The following is a 14,532-nucleotide window of genomic DNA, read 5'->3' on the forward strand; positions in this document are numbered from 1 at the left end:
TTGGAACAGGATTGTTTCTCCACTGTGCTGCCTTAGGCTTAGCCTAAAAAAATACAAGAAATAAAAGATATTAGCATGGAGATAAATTGTGCATATTAATATTATATAAATCTGAAACTAAAAGAGTATTGTCCCAATAAGCAACATGCATATATAAATGTATACCAGCAGCAATAATAATAGTACAGCTATGCTCGGGCGAAACTCGGGCTCTAGAAACTGATGGATTAGAGAAGGAGAATGCAGAAACTGGGGATGGAGAACATGCCATGGCTTTTAACTCGGGCGAACAAAGGCTTTTAACAATCTCTTTTTTATGAAACAATTTTTGAAAACGTAAAAGTGGCACAGAATCAAACAAGGCCTACTAGCCTGTATATATTACTCTATGCAAGGTACAAGTTCCCCAGCCAGTCACTCATATTCTCTTACCTTGTGGCATCACAAAGGCCACCAGTATCTCTGACAGATGAAACAAAAAACAGCAATTGAAGTAAATCTAATGACTTTATTTCTGATGCTATTATATTGACTCAGTAATTATCATTATTACCTGCAAATGCAATAATTAATAGAGCAGTATATTACACAGTTATCTACGATTGATATTTCGCTTTCACCTATTCTCCTTATAAGGTAATAATAATTATGATAATATATAGTAATAGAAAGGAGGGGGGAAGAAGAGAAAAACACAGATGCAAAGATTATCGTCCTCTGCAAAATTTATGACTCGCAGTATTGATCTGGTCGGATTGAATTTGATAGATGGTTGCGGTTCAGGAACTTTTTCTGGTACTAGGGTCAGTAGCTACCTTAAACAGTGTCAAAAAAACTGAATGGTAAACGAAACACAGAAAAATCACACGCACCCCCATTTCATATCCATGAGTACGAACGAGTGCTTAAACGAAACACAGAAAAATCACACTGATATGCTCGGTTCACAGATCATGTTAGCAGCAAACAAATCTATATGAAGTTGAAGAAATATACCTGGAAGAAAGTGCTGAACAAGAAAAAAAATAGCAGATGAAGGCACAGATCCAGCAATAGACGACGAGAATGACAGGCAGCGGTAATGCTTTCTGAACCACACACAAGGCAGGAGAGGAAGAGAGAGCAGCGAAAGAAAAAGACGGAACCATCTGAAAGAATAACTTTACCTTTTACAGAGGGGCATTTGATGGAATATTATAAAACTAATGAGGGCAAATTAGTCAGGATATTTGGCCTCCCTCCAAAAAACCCCAATTTGGAGGGAACCAAAATAGGGGGAGGGGAGATTTTGGCTCCCCTCCCCTCCAAAATTTTCAACCAAATGAGGGGAGGGGCTCATTTTCCCTCCCCTCCCCTCCCCTCCCCTCCCCTCCAACCAAACACACCCTAAAGAAAACAAAATGGTACGTAACTCCCAATTATTGATCATAATTATTGACGATGTATTCATAATTAAATTCAACGTATATGATGTAACTGCAATTGTAATTATGAAATTTCAGTTATAAATTATATGCAATTATTTATTTACAAATTACGGACATTTAAAATAATTACACTGAAAAAACTAGAGTTGAGCTATAAATTATGTGTGATTCACTAATAAATCATGAAATGAACAACAACAATAAATCACTTAGAACACTAGTTTATTATACTACCTTCAATCTTTAATATAAGAGTTAGTTGTCTAATTTAAATAAATTAAAAACATTAACTAAGTTAGTTGTTTATAATAAATAGGTGTTGTCTTTACTAAAATACTCTTACTGACCATGTGTATTAGTTAAAACTACCATTTGATGAAACACTTAATATATAAAACTACTATAAGAACTACCTTAAAAAATGAATAAATATGAGGACAGAATAAATTGAATCTTATATTTAAAACCAAATTAAATATCCAACTAGCTCTTATATTATTAGATTTCTAAACCATGAAAACTTATTTGCAAGTCATCTAAAACTTAAAATTGTCATGCTTATTTTATTATTAAAATTCACATTCCAAGGATATTGTTTATACTCTATAGTTTATAAATAAGTTTTTGTAATTTATAAATGTATTGTCTGTAGCTTTATTATTTGTTTTATTTCCTCCATGGGCATTTTGCTGTAAACAATTTGTCTGTCCGGCTAAAGGCTAAAGTGCTTTGGTGTGACTTATCGGGATTGGGGTACTTAAGTCCAAATACGTTTTCGCAGAAACCCTTAGGTGTGATTTTCCCTTAAAAATATTCTCGTTGGATAAGATGTAACCAAGATCAACCACAACCACGTACTAGTTTAATAACGATGTTTGAACAGACAAATTAATTATGAATAAAGTGTTATATAAATTTTATCATTTAATTATAAGATAACCTGACTCGGGAAATTTAGTCAAAGTACACATGTCAACCAACATTTAAATGGGCCACACTAATTTAGTGTTTAATAATTTTCAGATTTTTTCAGATTTTTATTTTGGCAAAACCCCTCAATGATTAGGGGTGTAAGGGTGTGTTTGGGATGACATTAGGAGCTCCTAAACTGATTTCTCCACCAAAAAAAGTTGAAAAAAAATAACTTATGTTTAAAATACATGTTTGAATAGGTTATAGAAATAAATGGGTTTATGCTCTAAAAGTTATATTTTTTTTTCAAAAGCTCCATTTTCTTGCCTTTGACTTCTCCACCAAAGGTTTGAAAAAATAGGTTTCAGAAGATGAGTGAGGAAGGAAAGAGAATGCATCATCTGTTTTTTCAACCCAACCCCTTAAATTCATTTTTATATTAATAAAATCATTCTTTTGTTGAGTAACGAAATCATTTTTTAAAAACACTATATTTATATGGTTTCTAATTTATATACATTTATCCATTAAATATATTTAATTAAATATTTTAGTATTTTTGGTTTTTCAACAATAAATTAATTATTTATTTCTAATAAATTTATTTTCAATATTTTTTTGTAATTGTCACATTGTATACATTTAATATTAAATAAGAATTATTTAATCACATTTATGTTTTTTTAATTATTTTACATCTAAATTAACTTTTTTTTATTAATAATTAGTTTCTTAAAGGGAAAATTGGGGATAAATATCCCATTGAGAAATTAATTGGCAAATAGGACCCTAGGAAGATCAGTTGCACATCACGAAAGGTCAGTTGCATGCACATAAAAGATCAGTTGCACGCACATAGAAAATCACTTGCATGCACACTAAAGATCAGTTGCACAAAAATGAAAGATCACTACCACACAACGGAAGTTCACTTGCACAAAGTCCTTAGGTCCTATTTGCTAATTAATTTCTCAATGAGATATTTATCCCCAAATTTTCCTTTCTTAAACAGATTTTTGAATAAAAATTAATTTAAACACAAATCACTCTTTGATTTTTATCTAATTTGAATTTTATAAAAACCAGATTGAAAAAAAAAGTTATTTTTACCGTTGTCAATTTTTTTTTTTAAAGCACTATTTACCGTTGCCAATCTAAACACACAAAAATGAAATGATTTTTTTTTGGTTAAAAGAGGAAAAGACTGACGTAGGTTTGGATTCCACGAAAGAGAACAACGCGGAAACCGGAGAAGCTCGATTGAACGCCTCCGTGGCCACGAGCGAGAGGATGAATGTGGCGCAGCCAGAGCCGTCATCTGTTCTGGCGTACCTGGATCCTCATTACTGGTAACAACGCTTGCTTTCTTCTCAACTTTGATTTGCTGATGAATTTAACATAACTTATGCTTCTTGGTATTTTTGTGCTTTTAGGGACGAGAGATTCTCCAAGGAGGAGCAGTATGAGTGGTTCAAGGATTATTCCCACTTTCGACACATAATTCAAGCCCACGTTACTTCTCATTCCTCTGTAATGCCTTTTCTCTCATGAGTTATGCTTACTGCTCCTTCCTGAATCATTTGTGCTAAGATTTAGTTATCTGAGCTTGGATATTTCTGGTATTTGACGCAACTCTTTTACCACGATTATAAGCATAAAGAACACTCTGAACAAATAAGAATCTAGATAATAACTTGAGAGCGCACGACTGCATGACTAAACATAAAAGCTTCTTTTTACCAAATAAATAAATGAAGCACCTGCCTTGGAAAAAGGAAACTTTTTGACAGAGATTAAACCATTCTTTCCATGAAAATGGGATCTTTAATGACATCTAGTTGGATTAATTCGTTTTAAAACGGGACATGAATAGTGGGGTGGGTAGTACGCTCGAACAAAAATAGTTAATAGGATTAAAAGTTAGAGCCTGAAGTATATCATAAATCATAAATCATATGCTGCTAGTCTGCTAGAAGCTGTTGGTCTGTTTCTCTGTCATTATCAACATATGATAAATTGTTGATATGCTTTCAGGTTTTAACAGAAACCCTTCTTCTATTCTGAAGATGCCAAATATAATATGCCAAAAAACTAACCAAGGAGAGGAAATTGTAAATGATTATTTATCAGTGGAATTTCTGCCTAACAATTACAACTAACCATTTTGCTCACCTCATCTAGACATTACTGCTGTGAAGCATATTGACATAGCGGGTAAAAGTTCAGGTGTTCTTCAAAATCTTAACAGAGATGATTATTCAGATCAGATATCCGAGAGAGGTGAAGGTGAAACCATAAAATCAGGGAGAGAAAGAAATTAGATAATAGTTGAATGTGAACTATGAGAAGAAAGCTTTTTCCCCTCTGTTTGTTGTTCAATAGTTGGCTTTTATTAAATTTATAAATGATCCCAGTCCCATTATTTGGGAGTAATATTGCTTGTCCCCTTTTCTTCTTTTGATGCAATATGACAATCATGCAGGTCCTGGAGCTTGGATGTGGAAATTCACAAATGTGTGAAGAGTTGTATAAGGATGGGGTAACCAACATAACATGCATTGACCTATCATCTGTTGTAGTGGAGAAGATGCAAAAACGGTTATTTTCCCGGGGATTCAAAGGTTAGTTTGTTATTTGCCTGGAACACAGCCTAGAATCCTGCATGCATAGAAGCCTTTCTTTTACTTGAGAATTGAGATACTGATGGATCCATAACTTTCAGGCTTGAATGTCTCAAGGCCTATGAGAAGAGAATGAAGACAAAAGAGAGTGCAAGGGGCTGGCTAGAGGGAAGAGAAAGAGAGTTGGGTTCTGACAGTGGCACTTGGGATGTGAGTGCAGTGAGATGTGTGTGTGTGTGAGAGAGAGAGAGAGAGAGAGAGAGGAGAGAAAGTTGGGTGCTGTGAGTGGAACTTGGGGTGTGAGTGTGCTGAGCTGGATGAGTGTGTGCGTGAGAGAAAGGAGAGAGCCTATGTGTGTGATAGGAGAGATCTATTAAATGGGTATTGAGGCGTGTGAGAGGGAAGGGGATAGTGCCTCTGTGAGTTGAGGTTGGTGTCTGGTCTCTTGGATGGTTTGGGGTGGGAAAGGTCTTTCTGAGTATTGTTATGTTTTCTCTTTCTCTCTGCTTTTTTCCCCCTACTGCTTGTGAGCTTTGTATGTGAGAGGGTTCTTTTGTTTCATTTTTAGTGTCTTTCACCGTAATCACTCCTTCTTTAGGAGATTATTTTCATATTTAACATAATACCAGTGTTGGATTCCCATCGGATACATACCCAATTATCCAGGTAATTTTACTTCATGCTTCCTTCTTAGTCTGAGTATCAAATTTTTCTTAGATGAAATTTCTCCCAAGCAGGAGCTATGATGAGTGGGTAATTGACCTTGCTACAAGTGTTTTAGTGAGCTATTGGCACTTTGTCACTCCTGGATAGAATATTATTCTTGAAAAATAATATCAATCTTTCATGGCAGAGGCCTAAGTAAGGTGTATTCAGTTGCTTTGTCCATCTCGTGACTGAATGTAATTGAATGAAGTTGAATTATTGGTTTACTTCTTAGATTTTGTTGATTGAATAATTCTGGGAGGAGTTGTTGCGTTAGACTGTATGGTCAAAGAGAGCAGCTGGGAGAATGTCAAGGGTGTTGCTTATGAAAGTTAAATCCATGAAATTTGGGAGTAGACGAATGCGAGCCTGTGACTTGCTGTGTCTAAGTTTTGTTCTGATTCAGTCTTCAAGTTGGTTTTGTTGGTAACAAACTGAAATTCGATCTTTTAGTCGAGGGGGAGTGTTGAAAGACCTATCAATTATTGTAGAATTACGTCTTACAGAGTAAGAAGTGTTTAAAGGATCATCTGTCTGTTTGATTCTCTTTAGCCCTAGGGATTATAATCTAGTTTTATCCTGAAGATAGAATTCAGATTCCTTTGTAGCTTTTTTTCTTGTTTATTGTTGGGTTCTTTTTTTTTTTTTGGGGGGGGGGTTTGATTTTAATGTTCCCTCCACTTTTGGATGGGGAGAGATAGGAGGGTAGGAAAGGGAAAATTCATTAAAATTTTTCCTCCCCTCCCCTCCAGGAGCATCTTCCTTTTATTGTTTATAACGAAATGAAGGGAGGAGATCAAGATCCCTCCTCTTCCATCCAAATTCCCTCCAACAAAACCGATGGAAATTTATCTTATGTTATTTCCTTTGCTTATTTTAATGGGGATCAACATAATAACTATTGCAATTTAGTTCATCCTACTTAATTTGAGCGTGTTTTACTATTGCCATTTCTTTGATTAGACATAAAAGTGCTGCAAGCCGACATGCTGGAGCTGCCATTTGGTGATGAATGTTTTGATGTAGTTATTGAGAAAGGAACTATGGTAAAACTAAGTCAAATTATTTTCCTTTAGCCTTCAAGAGAATTCTGATTTGATATTCTAGCTTGTTAATTATAATTTCTTTATTATACCAAAAAATATAATTTCTTGATAATTGAGTCTCTGATTCAATAGTCAATAAGCACATGGTATCTTTTTTGAAGGATGTATTGTTCGTGGACAGCGGTGATCCGTGGAATCCGAAGCCTGAAACTATATCAAATGTTATGGCCATGCTGAAAGGTGTTCACAGGGTATTGAAACCAGATGGCATATTTATCTCGATAACCTTTGGCCAGGTTTCAAGCTTGAATTGCTATGTCTTGTGTCTTTTTAAACGATTTTCTCTGTGATTCTTTTTTTTGAAATAATAATGTGTTTCTCTGTGATTCTGATCTAATTTAAGTGCTTGACAGCCACATTTTAGGCGTCCTATATTCAATGCTCCAGATTTTAGCTGGTCTGTTGAGTGGATCACTTTTGGTGAAACTTTTCATTATTTTGTCTACGTGTTGAAGAAGGTTAGTCTTTATGAGCTCCCTTGTGTATCCTCATATTAGGAACATATGTAAATAGATTACCTTTCATTCTTCTTATAGTAAAAGAAAAAAGAAGTAAAGAATGCATATGATAACTTAATTTTCCAATCCTAAATTATTTATCACTTCAATATCCTAATTTCTAATGACGCATTACATATGGTTTACGAATTTGAAAACTCATGAAGTAATTATTAGAATGGGACTCTGAGGGTTTAGCTCGGTCAACTTGATTTTATTCTTGTTCTGGTTTGGAGTATGGTTATGCTCAACAGTTTGGTCAGGATTGCGATTTACATGCTTGTATTCAATATTCTTTATGTATGTTTTATGTTTAACCCATGATATCTTAAACTTTTTTTAGGGACGGAGATCATTATATGAGGATATACCTGTCAAGAGGTTTGAAACGCCACCTCTTAATCTACTTCATGAAGAGTTAGAAGGTGAAGATTACGTTTTCCGAATCGATGTTGATCAATTGAACTGTTGAACTGTGGGGTCAGAATATATGTTATCAAATTCAATCTTCCTGCTGCAGTTTTATTTTATTTTATTTCTTTAAATGAAGGAATGACATGTTTCCCACCTAGTGGGATAACGCTGCATATTGTTGTTGAAGGAATGAAATTTTCCAAAAAATTTCCATATTTATTAGAATTTAAACAGTTCTGGTGTGTTGAAAGTGAACAGCCATCTTATTTTGCCATATCTTGGCATAGCTTGCACGAAATATTTTGCTAACTCTTCAAAGATAATTATCAATATCCTTGAAGCTCAATGTTTTCTGAGGCATACATGCTCTGGAGCCCATTCTTTTCTTTGATTTTTTTTTTTTGGCCCTCCTCGTTTACAGTAAAGGCTACTTCATCTTGAAAAGTTGAGTTCTTAAGAAGGTCTATGAATAATCTTATTCTAATCCTAATCTCTCACACTCTTGCATCCTAAGATTCATTAAACTTTTGTGCAAAAAAACAACGCGTACCTTTGATCTCGTATTGTTTGAAGCGCTGGGCTTTTATAATTGCCTTGAAAATGATGAGTAGGACCTATAGGCCCAAGCCTTTAAGGTGAAAAGAAAAGTACATTGATAAACTAAAATAACACAATCATGCGGTACAACGTAATGAACTAAAATTTATATTTAGTGTCTAATAATATTTTAGATATAATTATCTTAAATGAAAAAAATATCTATGCATAGAAAAAAATGTAATCATTTAGCCAAAATTGTGGTGAGCATGTTAAATTTTCTGAAGTATCGTAATAATGAAGTTACGCCTGTATAGTCGCAATTCTATGACTACGACAAAGCAATTTTCATGTATTCTGATGATGATGCAGTTGTTATAAATAATTAGTGAATAGTGATTAGTGATGACGTTGAGGGAAATTCTCATAGTAACAAGATCTTGTGATGAAAGCCTCCTATACTTGTGGGATACGATTTTAATCACCATAATAACTTTGTTATAAGTAATCAGCCATGACATTGAGAAAAGTAAAGCAAATTACATAGACATGAAATTCGAGATTTTAATCAGATTTAGATTAGATTACGAGGATTATTTTCAACTAAATTCAAATATACAAACTACAAGCTATTTTCCTGATCCTCAATATAGAAACTAGACAATTAATTTATAAAAATTTAAAAATAATTAAATTAAATTAATTATCTATAAAAGATGTGTGTATGTTTTCCTAAAACATTTTTTTATAATTTGTGTTAGGATTATCTCGTGATAAAAATTCTGTTAATATGTAAGATCAATAGAAATAATTTAGGAAAAAATTATAAACATGAAAGATAAAATAAATTAAGATACCAATCTGATCCTAAATTTGAGACTTATTTTGTAGGATCCGAAGAATATTATCTTTAGGATTAAAATAAAATAAAGGAAGTGATACTAGTAAACGACACCCAAACAACTAACCACTGTATAAATTAGGAAATAAACTAGTAGGCATAGAATAGAAAAAGGGATTTTTTCCCTCTCGCCTTTCCTTTTTTTTTTTGGGCCAACAGGGAAATGGTGTTTCAATATGTAAAATGGGAAATTCAAACATCAACCCTCGCAGTATAAAATAGGAAATAAATTGAGTACATTGAATAGGAAACAAATAATAAGAAATCCAATCCTAATTAATAATTGTAGAAAACTCAAAATCTAATCAAATCTAATTTAAATGGCTAGAACTCGAAACCATCGTTCAAGCGTCATGAAGGGATTGCATGTGATTAAAATAGGATGCATCGGTTTTGACTTTCTTAGTTCTCGTTAAAAAGCTTCAAACAATTTGGCTTTTTTATTTTTATTTTTTATTTTTTTTTGGTTGAAACAAGTCTAGTAGTCAACCTGGTCCTCATACTAACTTTTCAATATATGATTGATTAGTTAACAAATATCCACATATTATGCCAATAAAAATACATATTCACACTGGTAATTAGTTATTTATATAATAACGATAAAGATACCTAACCCTAACCACACAACTCATTTAAATTTTTTTAAGAGAAAAAATAAAGATACCTGTAAAATTAAATTAAAACGGTATAAATTGTCAATGCCTGGGAAATACCTTTTTAATAATTTTGGCCATATTTCTTATTAGGTTTTTTTCATTTTTAATAATGTTCTGCTTTACCTTCGTTTATAAATATAACATTTTTCTTGTTTCCTCCAACAACTTGAGTACTTTTCTCCGTAGAGTTTAAGGAAAAACAAGGATTTTGGATTTACAACTTACTGAAAAAATATTTATTAAAAAATTGTAAATATTACTATTACAAAATATCAAATTAATCATAATTAATTTCTCAAAAAATAAATCTAAGAAAATGATTTGCTGATACATATTGAGACACCCATAAATGGAAATCTTAGTTACAAACGCAGGGTTATATTATAAATGTCTAATTTGGAATTAAGACTTTTGAATTTATAGCTGTTTCAATTTTTATTTTCAATTGACTTTAGCAAAAAAATTATTGAAAGCCTAATTGTAATTAAATTGATCTTGTGAGACTGAATCACTTAACTAGAAATTGATGTGCCCTCTAATCAAGAGGTAACAACGGCGTTTTTGGAAAAACCCTCAACGCCATGGTTGTCAATTTCTTTTTTTTTTTTTTTTTTATGGTGACAAAATGGTTGTCAATTCTGATGCAAGAAACGAACGCTTTATGCTGAGCGAGTGCTGCCATTTTTTCTTCCCCTATCACCCAAATTACTCTCTTTTTGTTGCTTTTGTAGGCTACTTCTCCCCTTTACGCTCTCTTCAATCTCATCGCCAGCAACCCTCCTCCGAATTCCCAATTCTTGATTTACTCCGATTACGGGAGTTGATTGATTCCTGGTCGATTCAAACGTATAAATACCCCAAAACCCATTATTTTTGCTGTTGTACACAAGTCCTGTAATCTTTTCTATCTAATTCGTTTTGCGAGGGATGGACGAGTATTTGAGCAGCGATGACGATTATCATTACTCCGATCAGGGCTCCGTCGAAGGTTTCGAAAACGACGAGCCCGATATTCAGTTGGTTACTCCCAAGGGCCCCACAACTCTGGTATTCGATTGCGCTGCTCGCATTTTTTTGTTTTTGTTTTTTCAAATAGAGCAGGAAACAGGGAATCTGATTGTTGTTCGTTTTTTGTTCAATCGCTTGTTTCTTCTTTTCTGGATGGGCAACGTAAACGTTTCTTGGTGGGTTTGGGTTTGCTTTGGGTGGTAATATAGGTGTTGTTCTCAATGTTTTTGCTCGTTGAACCGGGGTTGCTATTACTTGGGCTTCTCTAAATCTTCTTGGTTGCGTATTGTTAGTCATCTTTTTGAAGTACATTCCATGAGCTATTTTGATAATTGTTTATGGCTGGAATTTTTTCTTTTTTTGACATGTCCCATAGCTAAAGCTCTAATTTTTCCCCTTGGAATCTACTGGAATTGCTACTCGGGAGCCCCCCCCCCCTCTTTGGGACAAATGATACCTTGATTAATCCTTGCATTATGAGAATGCTGGAGATTGTCGAATTTGTTGAATTCATGATTTGATGTTGAGAACGTGGCATCTGGGCGCGATGAAAATTTTCAGTCTGATGGGAAGCCCCTTTTGACTGATTAACATATTTATATCATACTAGCTTTAGGGTGACCGATAAAGTAAAAGTGTACATTCAATACTGTTTCGTGGAGGTGGATTCTTCATGGTATTTTTCCTGTGCTGATATTGTTTTTCTGAAATACTATGCCGTTTTCAGGTGATTACAAGGGAATCACTTCTAGCTGCGCAGGTAAAACGAGCCAAAAGAAAAATCACTGAACAATTGAATTGCTACATCATTTATTGTTTAGATAAATGTCACTTTTAGGTTTGGTTTTACTGAGGGTTCTTAACGTACTTTCATGCAGAAAGAAGATTTGCGTCTGGTAATGGAAATGCTATCATTAAGAGAGCACCATGCACGTACTCTGCTTATTTATCATCGTTGGGATGTGGAGAGGTTGTTTGCAGTGTATGTAGACAAGGGAAAAACTGCCTTGTTTGCTGAAGCTGGTGTTAGTGTGGATGAACAGTGTGATCCTGACTCATCAGTTCCTTCTTCAGTCACATGCGAAATCTGCATAGAGGATGTTCCCAGTCATGAAGCGACAAGAATGGACTGTGGGCACTGTTTTTGCAACAGCTGTGAGTATACATGTTTGCATGTGCTTTCACGTATTGCACCCTTAAGAGTCTTTTTTAAGCAATATTTGCAGCTGTTATATGGATCTCATTCTGTGTCTGCCTTTTGATGTTGTAATTATAATTATTTGGCTGTCAGACTTGCTTAATTTTTAAGACTGTACTAAGGCATTATCAGAAATTTTTTTCTTTTATGTTTATTATCTTTTTGCACAGTGATGAAAAATCACACAAACTTCATTTTTAGTTGTTTTTCATATCCATGTCTACTTTACAGGTTGGACATCACACTTTATTGTCAAGATAAATGAGGGTCAAAGTAGACGTATAAGGTGCATGGCACACAAATGTAATGCTATTTGTGATGAAGCTGTTGTGAGAAATCTAGTCAGTAAAGAGAACCCTGATATGGCAGAGAAATTTGATCGCTTTCTTCTTGAATCCTACATTGAAGACAATAAAAGAGTCAAATGGTGTCCCAGCATCCCTCATTGTGGGAATGCAATACGTGTTGAAGATGACGAATTATGTGAGGTAGAATGTTCATGTGGTCTACAGTTCTGTTTTAGTTGCTTGTCAGAGACGCATTCCCCATGTTCTTGTTTGATGTGGGAGCTCTGGGCTAAGAAGTGTCGAGATGAATCAGAAACAGTTAATTGGATAGCAGTTCATACGAAACCTTGTCCAAAATGCCACAAGCCGGTGGAGAAGAATGGCGGTTGCAACCTGGTTAGCTGCATCTGTGGTCAAGCATTTTGGTAAGCATTCCCTTACCGATTGAACTTACAATTTCAATCATCCATAAACATTTAGAATGGAAGCAATGATTAAGAATTATAAGAATATTAGTCATGTTGTCACAAAATGCCCCCTTTTGGTGCAGTTGGCTCTGTGGTGGAGCTACTGGGCGAGAACATACTTGGTCAAGTATAGCTGGTCATAGCTGTGGTCGCTACAAACAGCTAGAGAAAACAGCTGAACGGGCGAAGCGAGATCTGTATCGATACATGCATTATCATAATCGCTATAAAGCTCACACAGATTCCTTTAAACTTGAAAGTAAATTGAAAGAGACTATACAGGACAAGGTTGCTATTTCAGAGGAGAGGGATTCTACGCTCAGGGATTTTAGTTGGGTGAATAATGGACTTTCCAGACTTTTCAGATCTAGGCGTGTCCTATCATATTCATATCCATTTGCATTTTATATGTTTGGAGATGAGCTATTTAAGGATGAAATGTCAGAAGAGGAACGGAAATAAAACAGCACTTATTTGAGGATCAGCAGCAACAGCTTGAGGCTAATGTTGAGAAGCTTTCCAAAATTCTGGAGGAACCATTTGACCAGTTTACAGATGATAAAGTTATGGAGATAAGGATTCAAGTCATTACCCTGTCAACCATTATTGACAATCTCTGCCAGAAAATGTGAGCTATTATTTGAAGAATCTCTTCATGCATCTTCCTTTTTCTTTTTCTTTTCCCCCCCTTTTTAGCTCTCATGATTTGGAATTTCTAATCATTTATGCAGGTATGAGTGCATTGAGAATGATTTATTGGGTTCTCTTCAGTTGGGCACTCACAGTATTGCTCCGTACAAGTCCAAGGGCATAGAGAGGGCATCAGAACTTTCAACTTGTTGGAACTATAAAGCCAATAATGCTGGTAAATGTTTAACGTGGGTTTTGTTTGACTTGTAAATGGTGAAGGACTTTGCCCTTCACCCTTTTTTGACCAGTTTGAGTAATCAATTTGAGAGAAAAATATTGCATTTGTATCAGTCATATTAAGTTTTCTTCAATTTGGCTTTGTGCTTCCTCATCCGAAATGTTACTGAAAATGATTATTGTGTTTTTGCAAGCATAGGTGGAACAGCAGAACTTGATCGGCCCTCTGGGTCTGGGAGTTCAGATGATAGCGGATGTCCTTCTCACAAGCGTGCTAGGAAAGAAGGTGCTGGTGGTGTCCTTTTTGATCTAAACTTGCCAGCGGAGGTTGTAGACAGAAATTGACTCTGAAGGAGACCTTATATAAATACAAGTGTACAGGTCTAACAAATTGCTTGTCTTTGATGGAATCAATCATTTTGAATATCCTGCAACTAGCTTACCCTGCTTTATATCTTACTTTTGGGTATTTCTTTGTTGAGATATATTGAGAAAAAAAATTCAAAATTATTTATTCCTATCTCTTATATTGGTGCCAAATCTTAGCGTTGTATATATGACCTTTTGGACACATATGGCTAATAGAAACGTAAACCTTCTACTTGTGACTGACTCGTCCCCTTTGAGTACAACCTCCGGGTTCTCGTTAAAGCAGCTCACTCCGCTGGTTTTCCTTTCATTCATTTATATGGTTCCATTTTCTTGTGAATCCGTTAGTTTTTTAAAACCCTTTTCTTTTGGCGGGTTGCTCTGGTATTGCTTTGAATTGTTGAACTTTTGAATTTAATGACCTCAGATAGTTGCCTGCTCTCCTTGTTCTTGAAAAGCAACAATTGATTCATTGACCGAACCATGTCGAGTGCAATGCATTCTCATTTTCTCTTCCACTGTCTGTACTCTGTACCTTGCCTGATGGGCATATGCAA

The 14,532-nt window shown here is 34.7% G+C and overlaps 2 protein-coding genes across 2 annotated transcripts; both read left to right on the forward strand.

The window, feature by feature from the left end:
• Positions 1-3,569: 3,569 nt before the first annotated feature.
• Positions 3,570-7,937, forward strand: LOC114737360 (EEF1A lysine methyltransferase 4). Its single transcript, XM_028925281.1, has 7 exons — positions 3,570-3,688; positions 3,773-3,869; positions 4,822-4,960; positions 6,629-6,711; positions 6,873-7,007; positions 7,125-7,229; positions 7,612-7,937. The coding sequence occupies exons 1-7, from the start codon at positions 3,630-3,632 to the stop codon at positions 7,738-7,740; spliced, it is 747 nt and encodes a 248-aa protein (XP_028781114.1). The 5' UTR covers positions 3,570-3,629; the 3' UTR covers positions 7,741-7,937.
• A 2,527-nt stretch (positions 7,938-10,464) lies between these two features.
• Positions 10,465-14,220, forward strand: LOC114737371 (probable E3 ubiquitin-protein ligase ARI2). The gene is given in 8 exon segments (XM_028925293.1): positions 10,465-10,826; positions 11,515-11,547; positions 11,666-11,942; positions 12,217-12,697; positions 12,823-13,190; positions 13,193-13,367; positions 13,471-13,604; positions 13,806-14,220. Coding segments are annotated over 8 exon segments (1,734 nt in total). The 5' UTR covers positions 10,465-10,706; the 3' UTR covers positions 13,952-14,220.
• Positions 14,221-14,532: the final 312 nt, after the last annotated feature.

The sequence above is a fragment of the Neltuma alba genome, unplaced genomic scaffold (genome assembly GCF_004799145.2).
Source record: "Neltuma alba isolate B1F8T4 unplaced genomic scaffold, ASM479914v2 tig00013436_pilon, whole genome shotgun sequence".
NCBI lineage: Eukaryota > Viridiplantae > Streptophyta > Magnoliopsida > Fabales > Fabaceae > Neltuma > Neltuma alba.

Bases quoted from the DNA above. Each gene is read 5' to 3' on its own strand.
- LOC114737360 (XM_028925281.1), top strand. From the start codon at position 3,630: ATGAATGTGGCGCAGCCAGAGCCGTCATCTGTTCTGGCGTACCTGGAT. The intron at 3,870-4,821 runs GTAATGCCTTTT...ACAATCATGCAG, and splicing joins ACGTTACTTCTCATTCCTCT to GTCCTGGAGCTTGGATGTGG. The intron at 7,230-7,611 runs GTTAGTCTTTAT...AACTTTTTTTAG, and splicing joins TTGTCTACGTGTTGAAGAAG to GGACGGAGATCATTATATGA.